Source organism: Oncorhynchus gorbuscha, linkage group LG12 (genome assembly GCF_021184085.1).
Source record: "Oncorhynchus gorbuscha isolate QuinsamMale2020 ecotype Even-year linkage group LG12, OgorEven_v1.0, whole genome shotgun sequence".
NCBI lineage: Eukaryota > Metazoa > Chordata > Actinopteri > Salmoniformes > Salmonidae > Oncorhynchus > Oncorhynchus gorbuscha.
In genome coordinates, this window is record NC_060184.1 from 70,190,600 (window position 1) to 70,210,308 (window position 19,709).

The 19,709-nt window shown below is 44.2% G+C and overlaps 1 protein-coding gene across 1 annotated transcript in view; it reads right to left on the bottom strand.

The window, feature by feature from the left end:
* LOC123991344 (LIM zinc-binding domain-containing Nebulette-like) overlaps nt 1-19,709 on the bottom strand; it is a 79,087-nt gene that overhangs the window by 32,028 nt on the left and 27,350 nt on the right. The window contains exons 3-4 of the mRNA XM_046292847.1: nt 14,829-14,913; nt 2,947-3,054 (exon numbers count right to left, since the gene is read on the bottom strand). Coding sequence (XP_046148803.1) covers nt 2,947-3,054; nt 14,829-14,913 — 193 coding nt within the window. The remainder of the gene's footprint in view (nt 1-2,946; nt 3,055-14,828; nt 14,914-19,709) is intronic.

Consider the following 19,709-nt stretch of genomic DNA (forward strand, 5'->3'; position numbering starts at 1 on the left):
TCTATGATATGGTCCTTATATGAACCAGCACTTCACTGACCTAAAGGGGCCTGATAAAAACCTCTCCCCACTCCCTCCTTTCTATCTTCCTCCCTCCTCTCCATCCACGTTTCCTTTAGTTCCCTACCTCCCTGTCAGGTGAGCCTTGTGAGAGGGCTGGCTAATAACAGAACCACACATAGGTTTCAGATTGCCCTCCTCGCTCTCTGATGTGTTAGCTAATGAAGGAGGTAGATGTAGCTATGGTAATACCCTCCGGGTGGGTTTACACAGTGGAATAACGCGATCATGCAGTCAGGAGAGTTCAAATCAAACTTGATTTGTCACATGCGCCGAATACAAAATGCCACCTTTCACCTTACCGTGAATTGCTTATTTACAAGCCCTTAACCAACAGTGCAGTTCAAGAAGAGTTAAGAAAGTAACACAATAAAATAACAATAACGTGGACATATACAGGGGGTACCGGTACCGAGTCAATGTGCGGGGGTACAGGCTAGTCAAGGTAATATGTACATGTAGGTAGGGGTGAAGTGACTATGCATATATAATAAACAGTGAGTAGCAACAGTGTACAAATGAAATGGGGGAGGGGGGGGTCAATGTAAATAATACGGTGGCCCTGGGCAGTGAGTGGGCCTCGCTTACCTGGTTCAGCAGTGGGTCAATGTGCCTCTGTAACACTCTCGTCCCCCAGAAGGACCTGTGTGCACTTAAATCAGATCAGATAAGTGAGAGCACATACAGTATGGGAAGGTTAAGAGTGTGTTGTATTTAAAGGGATACTACACCATTCTGGCAATTCATTTTGTGTTTCTGCGTTTTTATGTCTGCTTGCAGTATGAAGGAAGTTGGAGGCAGTTTCGCGAGCCAATGCTAACTAGCGTTAGTGCAATGACTGGACGTCTACAGGTACGCTAGCGACCCAAGACCAGCGGTGCATATCATCAGTTTAAAGCAGTGTCCTCTCCTTTCCTTTGCACTGATGTGAAAACACATAACAGCAGAAAGTAACTCCCTGGTAGGAATCCACCGTGTGCATTCACCCACTCTATCTTATGTAGCTGATGGAGACGAGACGAAGCGGAAGCCACATTATACTATTGAGATGCACCTGAGGTAACTGAAGCACTTGAGATTTCTCACCTGATAGAAGTGTTGAATTCGTTTAACAACACATTTGGTCTCAGCACACTCTTGATTGGAGGGATTGGACAAGGATGTTCACTCGCACCGCTTACATGTTTTGTGTCATCTACATAAACTGATACAGGCCGTATGAAGGCCCCTCGTGCACTTACCAGTACTGTAGTGTGTACTGTGTGTGTGTGTATACTGTAGTGTGTGTCATTATGAAAAAGGTAAACAGACATTCTGTTATTTTATTATTTCAATGGAGTCTGCAATACAGAAGAGAGATTAGGAGTTGTTAAGAGAATGTTGGAGTCGATAGGAGTCATTAAGAGAATATAAGAGTCGATAGGAGTCGTAAAGAGAATATAGGAGTCGATAGGAGACAATAGGAGCCGATAAGAGAAGATAGGAGAAAGAGGAGCAAACACTGAGTGTTCAAAACATTAAGTAAACCTGCTCTTTCCAAGACAGACTGGTCAGGTGACTCCAGGTGAAAGCTATGATCCTTATTGATGTCACCTTTTAAATCCACTTCAATCAGTATAAATGAAGTGGAGAAGACAGGTTAAAAATTATTTTTAAGCCTTGAGACAATTGAGACATGGATTTAAGTGACTTTGAACGGGGTATGGTAGTAGGTGCCAGGCACACCGGTTTGAGTGTGTCAAGAACTGTAACCATGCTCAACAGTTTCCCATTTGTATCAAGAATGGTCCCCCACCCAAAGAACATCCAGTCAACTTGACACAACTGTGGGAAGCATTTGAGTCAACAGCATCGCTTTCAACAGCTTGTAGAGTCCACGCCCCATCGAATTGAAGCTGTTATTTTTTTATTTATTCATTTCTTTTTTGAACTTTTACCCCCTAATGTGGTGATATCCAATTGGTAGTTACAGTCTTCTCTCATCACTCATCGGGAGAGCCGAAGATTGAGAGCCATGCGTCCTCCGAAACACGACCCTGCCAAGCATCACTGCTTCTTGACACACTGCTCGCTTAATCCGGAAGCCAGCCGCACCAATGTGTCGGAGGAAACACCATCCAGTAGGCAACCGAAGTCAGCTTGCTGGTGCTCAGCCCACCACAAGGAGTCTATAAAGCGCGAAAGGAAATCCAGGCCGGCCAAACCCTCCCCTAACCTGGACGACGCTGGGCCAATTGTGCATCGCCTGATGGTTCTCCTGGTCACGACTGGCTGTGACACCGCCTGGGATCGAACCTGGTTCTGTAGTGACGCCTCAAACACTGTGATGCAGTGCCTTAGACCAGTTCGCCACTCGGGAGGCCCAAATTGAGGTTGTTCTGAGGGCAAAAGGGAGTGCAACTCAATATTTGGACGGTGATCCTAATGTTTTGTACACTCAGTGTATATTGAATGCTTATGTGGTGCAAACCCGTGATTTCGCTCAGTGACCAAAATACACCCTCTGATTCACACACTTGTCCAGCTTTCAGGCTCCACTTCCCAGCAGGCTTTCGTTCCACACACACACACACACACACACACACACACACACACACACACACACACACACACACACACACACACACACACACACACACACACACACACACACACACACACACACACACACACACACACACACACACACACACACACACACACACACACACACGCCTCTCCTCCACATTATGTAACATTGTAACAGACTCCTCACAGCAATACAAACAGGACACCCACACCCGGATAAGGTCAGGGGTTTGATGAGGTAACACAAGGATAGGAAGAGGAAGGAGGGGTAACCATGGTGACCAAGGGGTATAGAGAACGTGACCTCACGAAGCATACATTACTGATCTGCTCCTGTGTCTTTCTCAGTCTCTGCAGCTCTGGCGTGTCCGATACAATGCTGAAGCCTCTGCCTTTGCTATCCTCAAAGTCCTTTTTGTATTTCACCTGAAACAAGAGATGGGGATGAGGTTTGAAAACAGTACTTATTTGTAAAACTTTGCCATCTGAAAATGCTGCCTTTCGACAGTGATTCTAAACTTCAGCACAATAGTCTGGCAAGTGTTGTGATGGGAAAGTGGAGAGCCTGCTGTTCTGAAGTGAAGATACCGGGGTAAAAAGAGCTTAGTCGAAAAAAATACATGTTTTGTTTGGAAATAAACGGGTCAATTTAAGTTTGTTCTTGGTTCCATTTATTCTCTGAAAAAGACAGAAGATAAAGGGGGTGAATTATTATTATTATATTATTATATATTATTATTATTAATTGAAAGTGGCAGTTGTTTTGCAGTTCCTTTTATCACTGAAGAGCAAGACAACAATTCCAACAAAATGATTATTGATTATTATTGATTCAAAGCCTTTCATGTTGTAGAAACCCACATGCTATAGAATAGTTTTCTGTAGGGAACATATTAAACACAAATTAGACCAATCTTCATCCTTGACTAGCCTCTTGGAGTTTCAAGAGCTTTAATTCTCCAACACTTTGAAGTCTCACATAATCTCTGACATAAAGTATTACTGTTCACACCTGATCGTTATCTTAATGTGCAGAATAATTACACTAGGAATCATTTATACATCACTAGACTGCTATATAGGATTGTAAAGAAACTTAACATAATTATATACATTTACATTACATTTAAGTCATTTAGCAGACCCTCTTATCCAGAGCGACTCAATTCAATTCACTAGAACTTTTTTTTGTCCCCGAAGGGCAATTTGGGTGTGGTGCAGGACACATGAAAACGTTTGACATACACTCCCCCACGTATATATTTTGACAGTGAAGCTGAAACTTTCATTTTGCTCTATACGGCAGCATTTTGGATGTGAGATGAAATTATTTCTATGAAGTGACAGTACATAATGTCACCTTTTATTTGAGGGTATTTTCATACATAGCTGTTTAACCATTTAGAAATTAAAGCAATTTATCTATCTAGTCCTCCCATTTGAAGGTGTCATGAATATTTGGACAAATTCACTTATAGTGTATTACATTTAGTCAAATGTTGAGTATTTGGTCCCATATTCCTAGCACACAATGACTACTCTACAAACTTGTTGGCTGCATTAGTAGTTTGTTTTGGTTGTGTTTCGGGTTAGGTTGTGCACAATATAAATTAATGGTAAACAACGTATTATGTAATTTTGGAGTAATTGTTATTGTAAATAACAATAGAATATGTTTCTGGACACTTCTACATGAATGTGGATGCTACCATGGTTATGTATAATCATGAATAAAATCATGAATAATCATTAGTGAGAAAGTTAGAGAGAAATAAATATCATACCCCCTCAAAATGCTAACCTCCTCTGTTATTGGTAAGGGTGAAAGGTTAGCATGTTTTGGGGGCACGATATTTGTGCATCTGTAACTTTCTCACGGATTTCACCCCAAAGTAGCCTATCATTGGCGATATTCTGTCCTTCAGTAGTAATAGTCTTTTATCCAGGGGCTTTGCTACCGTTATGTAAGGCTCAACCAGTGAGTTATTACTCATATCATTAGCCTATCAAATTAGAGCTTGAAAAACACGGGCTGATAAATATGCCCGGCGTTCATGACATACTGACAGCACAAGGAAACAGCTGGGACGAAGGGGCAGTTCGTTCCTCTGTGATTTCACACATAGCAGGGCTGGAGCAAAAGTCTGCATACCGACTACCAGGAGCTAGAAGCTCACATAAATACGGTCTATGTTACACATCATATGAATGAAATACGTTCTCAGGTCCTCTCATAAGATTAATATACCTTTATTGGTCAATTGCAACCAAGGTCCAACCGAAATTTGACTTCTGTTTTTATCCCAACCTCTCACATACACATACATGTTTTGGAGAGGTGCGGGAGCTGCCACGCACTGGGAACTGTTGCTGTGGGAGGTTAAGTGCCTTGCTCAAGGGCAAAATGTCATCTAGGAATTGATACCAGCAACCCTCCGGATGCCAGCTCACTTCCCGCCAGATTAGAACTGGCATCCCTCCAGTTGATGCCTCTAATCACTAGGCTACCTGCCACCCCCAGTCTTCTCAGCTCTTGCTTCTGCTGGGTGACTCACTGATACACACATTAAAATGTCACATGTACAGAACTCGTACATTGCGTAATACATCCATTATGCAGACATTTCAAAGTGTACCAGTGTGCTTTGATGGAAACAGATATATAGATATAGACACTAACAGGGCATCTCAGTTGGTGTGAAGAAGCTTGTGTCTATTGGGTAGTGATGAGAAATGCTCTGCTTTGCTCCCCTGTTACAGTCAGTAAGCACAGCGAGAGAGTGAGAGAGCGAGAGAGCGAGACAGACAAGACAAGACAAACAGACAAGACAAACAGAGTAAGGCGTCTAGGTGTAGCAGGTAAGGCGGAGTCAGGCGCAGGACACAGAGATGAATAATTCACGTAACTTTACTCAAAACAACAAAATTCCAAGAAGGAAAATAATCAAGTTCACAAATACAGACTAACTTACAAATGAACAAACACGCACAAAACCATGGGGGAGCCAGTGGGTTAAATAAGGAACCTATAATTATGGGAATGGAAACCAGGTGTGTACAATGAAGACAAAACAAATGGAAAATGAAAAGTGGATCGGTGGCGGCTAGAAAACCTGTGACGTCGACCGACGAATGCTGCCCGAACAAGGAGGGACCAACTTCGATGGAAGTCGTGACAGACAGACAGACAGAGAGAGAGAAAAGTTGTGGAGTAGAAGTAATCAAAAATATAAATTAGTAGAGTACAGATACCCAAAAAAACGACTTACATTTTTTAAATTAAGTACTTAACAGGACTGCAAACATTCCATAACAAATCACTTACAGAGAGATGAAGCTATTTGGCCCTAAACAGACCACTGTGAATGACCCAAAATTAAGGAAAGCTATGCACAGATTCTGTGAGGATAGCCTTGCTATTGAAAGAGGCCACCGTAGGCAGACCTGGATCTCAAGAGAAGACAGGCTATGTGCACACTGCCCACAAAATGAGGTGGAAACGGAGCTGCACTTCCTAACCTCCTGCCAAATGTATGACCATATCAGAGACACAAACTCAGTAAAAAAAAGTCCCTTTTTCAGGACCCTGTCTTTCAAAGATAACTTGTAAAAATGTCAAAATAACTTCACAGATCTTCATTGTAAAGGGTTTGAACACTGTTTCCCATGCTTGTTCAATGAACCATAAACAATTAATGTACATGCACCTCTGGAACGGTTGTTAAGATACTAACAGCTTACAGACAGTAGGCAATTAAGGTCACAGTTATGAAAACTTAGGACACTAAAGAGGCCTTTCTACGGAAAACACCAAAAGAAAGATGACCACGGTCCCTGCTCATCTGTGTGAACATGCCTTAGGCATGCTGCAAGAAGACATGAGGACTGCAGATGTGGCCAGGGCAATAAATTGCAATGTCCGTACTATGAGACCCGAACATCACACCTGCGGGACAGGTGTACAGGAGGGTAACAACAACTGAGTTACACCAGGAACGCACAAGGAATGCACAATCCCTCCATCAGTGCTCAGATTGTCTGCAATAGGCTGAGAGAGGCTGGACTGAGGGTTTGTAGGCCTGTTGTAAGGCAGGTCCTCACCAGACATTACTGGCAACAACATTGCCTTTGGGCACAATCCCACCGTCGCTGGACTAGACAGGACTGGCAAAAAGTGTTCTTCACTGATGTGTCATGGTTTTGTCTCACCAGGGGTGATGGTCGGATTTGCGTTTATCATCGAAGGAATGAGCGTTACACCGAGGCTTGTACTCTGGAGCAGGATCAATTTGGAGGTGGAGGGTCCGTCATGGTCTGGGGTGGTGTGTCACAGCATCATCGGACTGAGCTTGTTGTCATTGCAGGCAATCTCAACACTGTGCATTACAGGGAAGACATCCTCCTCCCTCATGTTGTACCCTTCATGCAGGCTCATCCTGACATGACCCACCAGCATGACCATGCTACCAGCCATACTGCTCGTTCTGTGCGTGATATCCTGCAAGACAGGAATGTCAGTGTTCTGCCATGGCCAGCGAAGAACCCGGATCTCAATCCCATTGAGCACGTCTGGGTGGGACCTGTTGGATTGGAGGGGGAGGGCTAGGGCCATTCCCCCCCAGAAATGTCCAGGAATTTGCAGGTGCCTTGGTGGAAGAGTGGGGTAACATCACACAGCAAGCACTGGCAAATCTGGTGAAGTCCATGAGGAGGAGATGCACTGCAGTACTTAATGCAGCTGGTGGCCACACCAGATACTGACTGTTACTTTTGATTTTGACCCCCCTTTGTTCAGGGACACATTATTCCATTTCTGTTAGTCACATGTCTGTGGAACGTTCAGTTTATGTCTCAGTTGTTGAATCTTGTTATGTTCATACAAATATTTCCACGTTAAGTTTGATGAAAATAAACACAGTTGACAGTGAGAGGATTTTTTTTTGTTGCTGAGTTTATTTCCTTTAGATTACACAAACCCATAAATAATTCTTTATTTGGTGAAAATACCACAGTGTGCCATCACAGTAGCAAGATTTGTGACCTGTTGCCACAATAAAAGGGCAAACAGTGAAGAACAAACCCCATTGTAAATACAACCCATATTTATGTTTATTTATTTTCCCTTTTGTACTTCAACTATTTGCACATTGTTACAACACTGCATATAGATATAATATGACATTTGAAATGGAACTGTTGTGAGTATAATGTTTACTGTTAATTTTAAGGGAGGGAGGAAGAGAGAAAGAGAGAGAGGGAGGGAGGAAGAGAGAAAGAGAGAGAGGGAGGGAGGAAGAGAGAAAGAGAGAGAGGGAGGGAAGAGAGAAAGAGGGAGGGAGGAAGAGAGAAAGAGTCCGTTATTACCCGACACTGGCCGGTAAATGCCAATGTTGGGTAATAACGGTCTCTTTTATTACTGCAACTGTGGACAGCACCGATAGAGACAGCAATAACAAACAAAGTCATGGCTGCTGAGGATGCTGTTCTCCACAGAGGATGCTGCTCTCCACTGAGGATGCTTCTCTCCACAGAGGATGCTGTTTTACACTGAGGATGCGCTCGGTTGGTTTTATGGACTGGGATCAGTATAAGTTGGTGACACTGACTGGGTTTGCAAAGAATTGTGGGCTGATTTTAGAGGGGTGGATGGCTACCTCACATGGTTTCTCTGACTCATAGTATTTCAGATCATCTGGTCACACAGAGTGGTCTACACAGTCATTGTGGGGGGTGCTTGGTCACCAGACAATATGAGCAGGGGCAAATATGCGCTCAGTGACTGTGTCAGGGTCACTCATCCAGCGAGGGGACAGAGAGGGAGTATTGTCCTCGGCCAGTTAACGGACAAAAGCTGAAAGTGCATCAGGCACGATGCCAGGACAGTGTCTCCTCTCTCACATGGAGAGAGAAACGAGCGTATTTAACAGACACACTCATAGGACGAAACACACATGAAGATGAATCAATGACAGATGTGCAAGAGCTAGTTCTGAAAGTGAGAGACTGGAGTGATTGATAGACATCTGTATTTCACGTACTAGTGTGTGTGTGTGTGTGTATGTGATGCCCCTCTCCCTGGTCTGTGACATAGCTTGACTCCTTTAGGAAACCACTTAGTGGAACTCTCTGTGTGTGTGTGAGTGTGTGAGTGTGTGAGTGTGTGTGTGTGTGTGTGTGTGTGTGTGTGTGTGTGTGTGTGTGTGTGTGTGTGTGTGTGTGTGTGTGTGTGTGTGTGTGTGTGTGTGTGTGTGTGTGTGTGTGTGTGTGTGTGTGTGTGTGTGTGTGCGTGCGTGTGTGTGTGAGTCCTTCTGTCCCTCCCCTCCAGTAAGCCAATAATCTGATGCCCAAACATGTTACCAAACACAAACATGTCAAACACATAAAAAGGCGCTAGTCTGTCAGTGAGTGACTTCCATTATCCTAGTTCTTCATACAATTAACGGTGCCAAATCAAATCGTATGTCACACACACCGAATACAACAGGCCAAACCGTGATTTATTATAATAATTTTTTTACCTTTATTTAACGAGGCAAGTCAGTTAAGAACAAATTCTTATTTTCAATGACTGCCTAGGAACAGTGGGTTAACTGCCTTGTTCAGGGGCAGAACGACAGATTTGTACCTTGTCAGCTCAGGGGTTTGAACTTGCAATCTTCCGGTTACTAGCCCAACGCTCTAACCACTAGGTTACCCTGCCACCCCATGATTACTGACAAACCCGTAATTAACCAACAATGCATTTTTAAGAAAAATAAGGGTTAAGAAAATATTCACCAAATAAAGTTGAAAAAGTAAAGCAATAAAATAACAATAACAAGGCTATATATACATTGGTACCGGTATTGAGTAAATGTGCAGAGGTACAGGTTAATTGAGGTAATTTAGGTAATTTGTACACTACCGTTCAAAAGTTTGGGGTGACTTTGAAAAGATACATTTTTGTCCATTAAAATAGTATTGAATTGATCAGAAATACACTGTAGACATTGTTAATGTTGTAAATAACTATTGCAGCTGGAAACGGCTTTTTATGGAATATGTACATAGGTGTACAGAGGCCCATTATCAGCAACCATCACTCCTGTGTTCCAATGGCACATTGTGTTAGCTAATCCAAGTTTATAATTTTACAAGGCTAATTGATCATTAGAAACTCTTTTGAAATTATGTTGGCACAACCAAAAATGTGTTTTTCTTTCAAAAACAAGAACATTTCTAAATGACCCCAAACTTTTGAACGGTAGTGTACATGTACAGTAAGAAGTGTTAAAGTGACTATGCATAGATAATAAACAGCAAGTAGCAGCAGCGTAAAATAGATGCAAATAGTCCGGGCAGCCATTTGATGAACTGGGGGGGTAGAAGCTGTTAAGGAGCCTTTTGGACCTAGACATGGTGCTCCAGCACCGCTTGCCGTGCGATAGCAGAGAGAACAGTCTATGACTAGAACAGTCTATGACTAGGGTGGCTGAAGTCTGTGGCAATTTTTATGGCCTTCCTCTGACACCGCCTGGTATAGAGGTCATGGATGGCAGGAAGCTTGGCCTCAGTGATGCACCACAGGACAGGCTGTTTTGGTGAATTTTTTCAGCTAGCGGTCACACCCAGAGAGCCTATCTTATTTCAGGCTAAAAGCTAACAGTTAGCTAACGGTCACACCCAGCGACCCCGGCTTATTTCAGGCTAAACGCTAACAGTCAGCTAACGGTCACACCCAAAGAGCCCAGCTTATTTCAGGCTAAAAGCTAACAGTCAGCTAACGGTCACACCCAGAGAACCTATCTTATTTTAGGCTAAAAGCTAACAGTCAGCTAACGGAGACACCTAGAGAGTCCAGCTTAGAGGGAGTGAGTGCTGTATGACTGTCCCCCTGACATAGAAGACAAAAACTTGTTCTGACAATGTCCTCTATACTACATAATCTCCCAACCTGCCCTTAATAGGTGTCTGATGTTCTAATGTAGGCCTAAGATACAGCAAATATTATACCACATTTTTGTTACCAAATGAAGGTTGAGAAAACCTATTGGTAGAAGATGATTGATTGTAGTGGGGATCCTGGTTCGATCCCCTGTGAGCCCTACGCACGTCGTTCTCCCTCTACTCTGTTTCCATAGTCCTACTCCTATCCTGTCGTAATTCCGTTATCCTTTAAACAGAGAAAGAAACAGGTGTATCCAGCGACAAAGGTTGGCGTAGAAACAACATTAAAAGATTAGAATGTGATGTATAAGACTAGATGTGTATCCAGTATGCCCATCTACAGGTAGAAGCAGAAGGATAAAAAGAGATACTCCTTTCTTCAACAACTTTTGATTTTCAACATGATCATCTCTCTTTACACTTTGGGGCCATGTAAATAGAGCCATACGTTCCTCAGGGAAATCTCCAGCGGAGCCAGAGACCCTATTGGCCCCCAGATGAGGTACCTCAAGCTTAAATGACCTCATTACTGACGTGCCGCTGCCATTGAGAATGTGCTCCGAAAAACAGGTCCACACAGTGTGTGTGTGTGTGTGTGTGTGTGTGTGTGTGTGTGTGTGTGTGTGTGTTTATGTGTGTGTGTGTGTGTTTATGTGTGTGTGTATGTGTGCATATGTGTGTGTGCATATGTGTATGTGTGTATGTGTGTGTGTGTATGTGTGTATGTGTGTGTGTGTGTGTTTATGTGTGTGTGTGTATGTGTGCATATGTGTGTGTGCATATGTGTATGTGTGTATATGTGTGTGTGTGTGTGTGTGTGTGTGTGTGTGTGTGTGTGTGTGTGTGTGTGTGTGTGTGTGTGTGTGTGTGTGTGTGTGTGTGTGTGTGTGTGTGTGTGTGTGTGTGTGTGTGTGTGTGTGTGTGTGTGTATGTGTGTGTGTGTGTGTGTGTGTGTGTGTGTGTGTGTGTGTGTGTGTGTGTGTGTGTGTGTGTGTGTGTGTGTGTGTGTGTGTGTGTGTGTGTGTGTGTACAGCACATTGTAAACCCTGATCCACTGATAAAGTTGGATGAATGTTGACAAACAGTGAAGGGGCTGTGTATGGCTCAGATGCATGGTAATTGCAACGTCAGGATCGTGGGTTAGATTCCCTCTGGGCCACCTATATGAAAATGTATGCAGGCACTATAAGACGCTTAGGATAAAAGCCTCTGCTAAATGACACATATTAGTGAAACAGTAAAATGTATGCTCCCAGGTTATTTCATTGACACAATGTTTCGACCCGTTGGTCTTCATCGGCATCCATTTAAGTGATAACGGTGTTGTGCCAATATATCCAATATATTCTCCAAGCACCGGCTTCGAGGGCATTATCACTTTTATACAACAGGTTACCAATGATTTACATATTTTCATTAAAAACGTTTTTTAAAATTAATTTATTCAAACTATTTCGTCCTTCCACAAAATATAGTCCCGACACAAATCTAGGGTTGCAACCCAAGCCGGGTGGTCGTTCGTTCTATCGGTTTGGTTGCCAGAGTCGCGACCCAGTTGTTCAGTCTTTTTGATCTGTATCTACGGACTTGAGCCAGTCGTTTGTTCTAAATGTTCCATTGCCATACTGGCTGGCATCGCTCTTATCCATTGCTTGCTAGCTAGCCTACTACAGCTAACTTACAGTCATGTCAAAGGGCAGCCAGAATAACAACAGAAGTGTTACGTTCTGACCTTAGTTCTTTTGTTATGTCTTTGTTTTAAGTATGGTCAGGGCGTGAGTTGGGTGGGTTGTCTATGTTCTTTTTTCTATGATTTGGGATTTCTGTGTTTGGCCTGGTATGGTTCTCAATCAGAGGCAGCTGTCAATCGTTGTCCCTGATTGAGAACCATACTTAGGTAGCCTGGTTTCACTTTTGAGTTGTGGGTGCTTATTTCCTGTTTAGTGTTTTTGTCTTTCAACCTTACGGGACTGTTTGGTTGTTATTTATTGTTTTGTTCAGTGTTCTAGTACGTCATTAAAAGCTATGAACACTTACCACGCTGTGCATTGGTCCGATCTCTCCTACTCCTCAGAGGAGGAAGAAGACGAGCGTTACAAGTAGCTCCATTTGCTGTTTTCTAGTTACATTTATTTGGACACATCCATACCAATGATCTAATGATGCGTGATTTCACCTGGCATTGAAAATGTGCTCTCTCGTCAGGACACTGTTGGTCGAGAGCTAGCCAGCTAACACAATCACTTCAAACTGAAGCAGGAAAGACTGCAAACTTGCTGCACGTTTTGTTCTATATTTTTTCAATGGACATTTCTTTCTATATATCCATAACAATTATGCTGATTCATGATTTCGACTGGATGAGAAACGCTGATTGCCTGTCTGTCTCATCCTGTCTGTCTCATCCTGTCTGTCTCGTCCCGATATGTGTATTACTATGGGACAGCTGGAGATCAAATTTGAATATTGAAACAATGTTGCAAATGTGGAAGAGACAGACATCAAGGTTTATACAAATCTCTGCTGTTGAAAACTAAATGTTGGTCTAAAAGAAATGTGAGATAATGTCTAGATGCTTTTTATAGTGGAGATCAAGTTTATAACTTGCCTGGCTGGGCTGATTAGACCGTGGATTGCCCAGGTCAGATGGAACAGAGTAAATAGGCATTTTAACATCATAGATTTAGTTGGTGGTAACTTGTGGAATAGACACCGGCTGGAATGTGGTTTTAACCAATCAGCATTCAGGATGAGACCCACCCATTATATAAATCAATTATGAAAACCTAAGGGCTGAAACGTTGTATCAATAAAATCATATGGGAGCATGAACAGCAGTGTGCAGCGTTTTCATTTGTATTTATATGTATATGTAATATATATATGTAACTCCAGTACCTGCAAAATATTACCTGGATGTGTGTGTTTTCTTCAGCTTTTGTACATATTAGTAACTAACAATCATCATCTGCAGCTATAGATTACATAATTTGATCAGCAGCTATGAATACGAGCCCATATGAGAGTGGGGAAATGAAAGCCGCTGATGATTAATAAAAGTGATACAATCCCTTAGTCTGTGTGAAGAGGATGATGAGAGTGCATTGATGATTCTGACAGTCAGAAGACTAATCATTACAGAGGAATCGTTGAGAGCCTTGTTTGTGATCAGTGATGAAACTTAAAGGTGAATGAATAAATGTAAAGCTATCTATCTGTGGATCCAGGCACAGTGTATATGACTGTAGAATGAAAGATATACAGCTCTCTGTACACCAGAGATTCAGGGTAAAGCAAACCAAACAGATTCTGTGAGTGAGCTCTCCTCCTCTATGCAGCACTCCTACTCCTCACTCTCTTTGACGTTCCTGTCTCCTGCACTAGGCTGTGTGCTGCCCAGGGGCCCAGCATGTGGACACCCTGTGTGTGTGTGTGTGTGTGTGTGTGTGTGTGTGTGTGTGTGTGTGTGTGTGTGTGTGTGTGTGTGTGTGTGTGTGTGTGTGTGTGTGTGTGTGTGTGTGTGTGTGTGTGTGTGTGTGTGCGTGCGTGCGTGCGTGTGTGTGTGCGTGTGGTGTGTGTGTGTGCTGTGTGTGTGTGTGTGTGTTTGCGTGTGGTGTGTATGTGTGCGTGTGGTGTGTGTGTTGTGTGTGTGCTGTGTGGGGTGTGGTTTGGTGTGGTGTGTGTGTGTGCTGTGTGTCGTGTGGTGTGTGTGTGTGTGCATGTGTGCTGTGTGTGGTGTGGTTTGGTGTGGTGTGTGTGTGCGTGCGTGTGGTGTGGGTGTGGTGTGTGTGTATCTCTGACAGATGGGCACTGGCTGCATGTCCCTGTACAGGTAATGTGGGCTTTGACTGCCCAATACAAGGAGGAAGGGAGGGATAACAAAGGAACAAAACATAGGTGTGGCTTTTCACTAATGTGGCTACAGATGTAGGATCTATTTTGACCTATGTTGTCATAGCACAACAGGATTTGAATGTTTAGTGCATAATGTTTCTTAATCGGTGGTTAAATGTAGGCTACATGAAAAGTGAAATACTGTTAGTATAACTGTGTGTTAGTGTGGGATTTCAGTGAATTTATGTAAATACCAAGCTACTCTGCAAGAACATTCTCAGGAACAAGAGAGTGATCAAATTAAGATCCTACACCTGTACATATTACACTTCTGTGATGACAAAGTCTGGATCCTAGTTCCTTCATTATTACACAATGTATCCAGCCCCTCAAAAGTGTTGTGCATTTGACGACATGTACCAAAATGCAGGGAGTCTCACCTGGCTCTGTAACTCACTCTGATGTCTCAGCCTCAGGTTCTCTGGGGTGTCAGTCACAATGGTGAAGGACTGCTTCGGGTAATGCCTGGAGTGAGAGAGAGAGTCATTGTATCATCGTCATCATTAGTTTTTTACAGAAGTGGATCATACAGCCCTGAAAAGTAAGAGCAACACCAAAAGCAGCTAAATGAAAACAAATGACTGCTAAGATAGGACTTTTCCTCACCTCTGCATACATTATTCACTCTTATAATCTAATGGCAAAGAATGGAGACAATTTAATGTTTACCGTCCTGATATTCAAGTAGGAAGTCACCGAATTGATTTCCAAGAGTTAAGGTACCGTGTCTATTGAGTGCAAGGGTGTCTCTCTTACATTTGGGTTATTCACAATAATCTATAGCTTGTCAGACCAAGAAATGACAACAACTGAGTCCTATTGGCATATGGCCAACTTTTAGAAACAATTATAAAAAATGCTCTCATGGAACAACCCCCCCCCCCCCCCCTGTTTTGAGAACAGAATGGGAATGGAACGTAATAGGTGCCGATGAAACTTCCTAAAACAATGGCCTATTGAAAAGGACTAAACAAAACCTCAGGAAAGTTCAGCTATGACCCAATGCCGTTTATCTCATAAAACATGACAAAGGAGCCATTGGATGAATTGAACAACAGTGACAAACATATCCCTGTTTCCTGGGAAACACTGTAGGTTCTTCCCACAAACTTTTGATATGAATTATGGAAAGACAACTCAACTAAGCAAACTATACACACGCACACACGCACAAAATATCAGTCTTCTTGCACTTCAAGATTGCAAGTTTGGTTCATTAAAATGTTTTAGTTGGTCTATGTAAAGTGCAAATTGGTTGAATAAAGATTATTTTAAAACAAATGTATAATGCAAATGTAATGAGGATGCCAGGGGGAACTGGTTGAGCACCTGGTCGTGCTGTGAATGAGGATGTCAGGGGGAACTGGTTGAGCACCTGGTCGTGCTGTGAATGAGGATGTCAGGGGGAACTGGTTGAGCACCTGGTCGTGCTGTGAATGAGGATGTCAGGGGGAACTGGTTGAGCACCTGGTCGTGCTGTGAATGAGGATGTCAGGGGAACTGGTTGAGCACCTGGTCGTGCTGTGAATGAGGATGTCAGGGGGAACTGGTTGAGCACCTGGTCGTGCTGTGAATGAGGATGTCAGGGGGAACTGGTTGAGCACCTGGTCGTGCTGTGAATGAGGATGTCAGGGGGAACTGGTTGAGCACCTGGTCGTGCTGTGAATGAGGATGTCAGGGGAACTGGTTGAGCACCTGGTCGTGCTGTGAATGAGGATGTCAGGGGGAACTGGTTGAGCACCTGGTCGTGCTGTGAATGAGGATGTCAGGGGGAACTGGTTGAGCACCTGGTCGTGCTGTGAATGAGGATGTCAGGGGGAGCTGGTTGAGCACCTGGTCGTGCTGTGAATGAGGATGTCAGGGGGAACTGGTTGAGTACCTGGTCGTGCTGTGAATGAGGATGTCAGGGGGAGCTGGTTGAGCACCTGGTCGTGCTGTGAATGAGCATGTCAGGGGGAGCTGGTTGAGCACCTGGTCGTGCTGTGAATGAGGATGTCAGGGGGAACTGGTTGAGCACCTGGTCGTGCTGTGAATGAGGATGTCAGGGGGAACTGGTTGGGGACCTCGTCGTGCTGTGAATGAGGATGTCAGGGGGAGCTGGTTGAGCACCTGGTCGTGCTGTGAATGAGGATGTCAGGGGGAGCTGGTTGGGGACCTGGTCGTGCTGTGAATGAGGATGTCAGGGGGAACTGGTTGGGGATGGGGTGGTAGAGGTAGAACGGGAAGAGAGGGACAGATAGTGAGAGCGATTAGTTGATTGTTGTAGATGACTGAGGGAGATTAGTAGGCAGAGAGAGAGAGACAGAGCAACCAAGAGAGAAAAAGAGAGAGAGACAGAGCGACCGAGAGAGAAAAAGAGAGACAGAGCGACAGAGAGAGAGAGAGAGAGAGAGAGGGATGGAGCGACAGAGACAGAGAGACAGAGAGACAGAGCAACCGAGAGAGAAAAAGAGAGACAGAGCGACAGAGAGAGATAGAGAGAGAGAGAGAGAGTGAGAGAGAGGGATGGAGAGAGAGAGAGAGAGACAGAGCAACCGAGAGAGAAAAAGTGAGAGAGAGTGACAGAGAGAGAGAGAGAGAGTGAGAGAACGAGAGAGAGGGATGGAGAGAGAGAGACAGAGCAACCAAGAGAGAAAAAGAGAGACAGAGCGACAGAGAGAGAGAGAGAGAGAGAGAGCGAGAGAGAGAGAGAGAGAGAGAGAGAAAATGATAAAACGTGTATAGAACACAGGGGCGGAGCTAATAACATGGAACCCGGTGCAAATATTTGTCACGGGCCTCCCTACCCTGGCAAATGCCAAATGTTTCTTTGTGAAGTTTCAGAGAAACACAGATGAACTCTGATTCAAGGACATACCAAGCAACACTGTTGTGTGTGCATATTGTACGCAGGCAAGGCAAGATTATCTCAGGAGGGAAATGAAAAAGATGCAGAATCTTCAGAACACAAAGTTTAAAAAACTCACCTGCATAATGATCATCAGCATGTTTTCATTTCTGGCAATCACCATGACTACAAACTCTACTCTGACACGCCCTGATCTCAGAAACTCAAGAGATAAATAGATATGATCAACTAAAAGTCTTGTGATGACAGAGTCAAATATACTGGACAAAAATATAAACACAACATGCAACAATTTCAATGATTTTACTGAGTTGCAGTTCATATTAAGAAATTAGTACATTTAAATTAATTAATTAATTAATTCACATGACTGGGCAGAGGAGCAGCGTGGGGGGGCCTTGAAGGGAGCCAGGCCCACCCACTGGGGAGCCAGGCCCAGCCACTGGGGAGCCAGGCCCAGCCAATCAGAATTTGTTTTTCCCCAACAAAAGGGCTTTATTACAGAATAATATACTCCTCAGTTTCATCATCTGTCCAAGTGGCTGGTCATAAACATTGCACAGGTGAAGAAGCCGGATGTGTAGGTCCTGGGCTGGTGTGGTTACACGTGGTCTGCGGTTGTGAGGCCGGTTGGACGTACTGCCAAATCCTCTAAAACAATGTTGGAGGCGGCTTATGGTAAAGAAATTAACATTAAATTATCTGGCAACAGCTCTGTTGGACAGTCAGCATGCCAATTGCACACTCCCTCAAAACATCTGTGGCGATCAGGAATTAAGGTAAGACCCAAGTGCAGACCGTGTGAAGTAACAATGTTTATTGTAACACCAGGGTCAGGCAAACGACAGGTCAAGGCAGGCAGGCTCAGGGTCAGGGAGAGTTCAGTGACCCAGAGGGGGAGCAAAGTACAGGCAGGCAGGCTCAGGGTCAGGGAGAGTTCAGTGACCCAGAGGGGGAGCAAAGTACAGGCAGGCAGACTCAGGGTCAGGGAGAGTTCAGTGACCCAGAGGGGGAGCAAAGGTACAGGACGGCAGGCAGACTCAGGGTCAGGGAGAGTTCAGTGACCCAGAGGGGGAGCAAAGGTACAGGACGGCAGGCAGACTCAGGGTCAGGGAGAGTTCAGTGACCCAGAGGGGGAGCAAAGGTACCGGACGGCAGGCAGGCTCAGGGTCAGGGAGAGTTCAGTGACCCAGAAGGGGAGCAAAGGTACAGGACCGCAGGCAGGCTCAGGGTCAGGGAGAGTTCAGTGACCCAGAGGGGAAGCAAAGTACAGGCAGGCAGACTCAGGGTCAGGGAGCGTTCAGTGACCCAGAGGGGGAGCAAAGGTACCGGACCGCAGGCAGGCTCAGGGAGAGTTCAGTGACCCAGAGGGGGAGCAAAGGTACAGGACGGCAGGCAGACTCAGGGTCAGGGACAGGCAGATTGGTCAGACGGGTGGGTACAAGGTCAGGACAGGCAGATTGGTCAGACGGGTGGGTACAAGGTCAGGACAGGCAAGGGTCAAAAACCAGGAAGACAAGAAAGAGAGAGGCAGGGGAAAAGGCAGGAGCTGACAGAACGAACGCTGGTAAGCTTGACAAACAAGACGAACTGGCAACATACAAAACAGAGAACACAGGAATATGAAGAGGACTGGCCACCCCACATAGCCTGGTTCCTCTCTAGGTTTCTTCCTAGGTTTTGGCCTTTCTAGGGAGTTTTTTCCTAGCCACCGTGCTTCTACACCTGCATTGCTTGCTGTTTGGGGTTTTAGGCTGGGTTTCTGTACAGCACTTTGAGATATCAGCTGATGTACGAAGGGCTATATAAATACATTTGATTTGATTTGAAATACACAAGGGATAATGGGGAAGATGGGCGACACCTGGAGGGGGTGGAGACAAGCACAAAGACAGGTGAAACAGATCAGGGCATGACAGTGGCATTTTGTTGTGTGACAAAATTGCACATTTTAGAGTGACCTTTTATTATCCCCAGCACAAGGTGAACTTGTGTAATAATCATGTTGTTTAATCAACTTCTTGATATGCCACACCTGACAGGTCGGTGGATTATTTTGGCAAATGAGAAATAACCACTAACAGGGATGTAAATACATTTGTGCACAACATTTTTGAGAAATAAGCTTTTTGTGCATATGGAACATTCCTGGGATCTCAGCTCATGAAACATGGGACCAACACTTTACATGTTTGCGTTTATAGATTTTTTCAGTATATAACAGAAATCACTGATATAAGATCACTGGCTTGATTGTGTGCCGACAGAATCAGAGACAGCAGACGACAGATATCTAGAATGACGTCGGTCATAAAGCTCAGCATTCTACTGGCTATTCTAGTCAGGACCTTACATACCGATACGTTTCATTTTGAAGCACCAGGGAAACAATATACCTTTTACATTATTCATC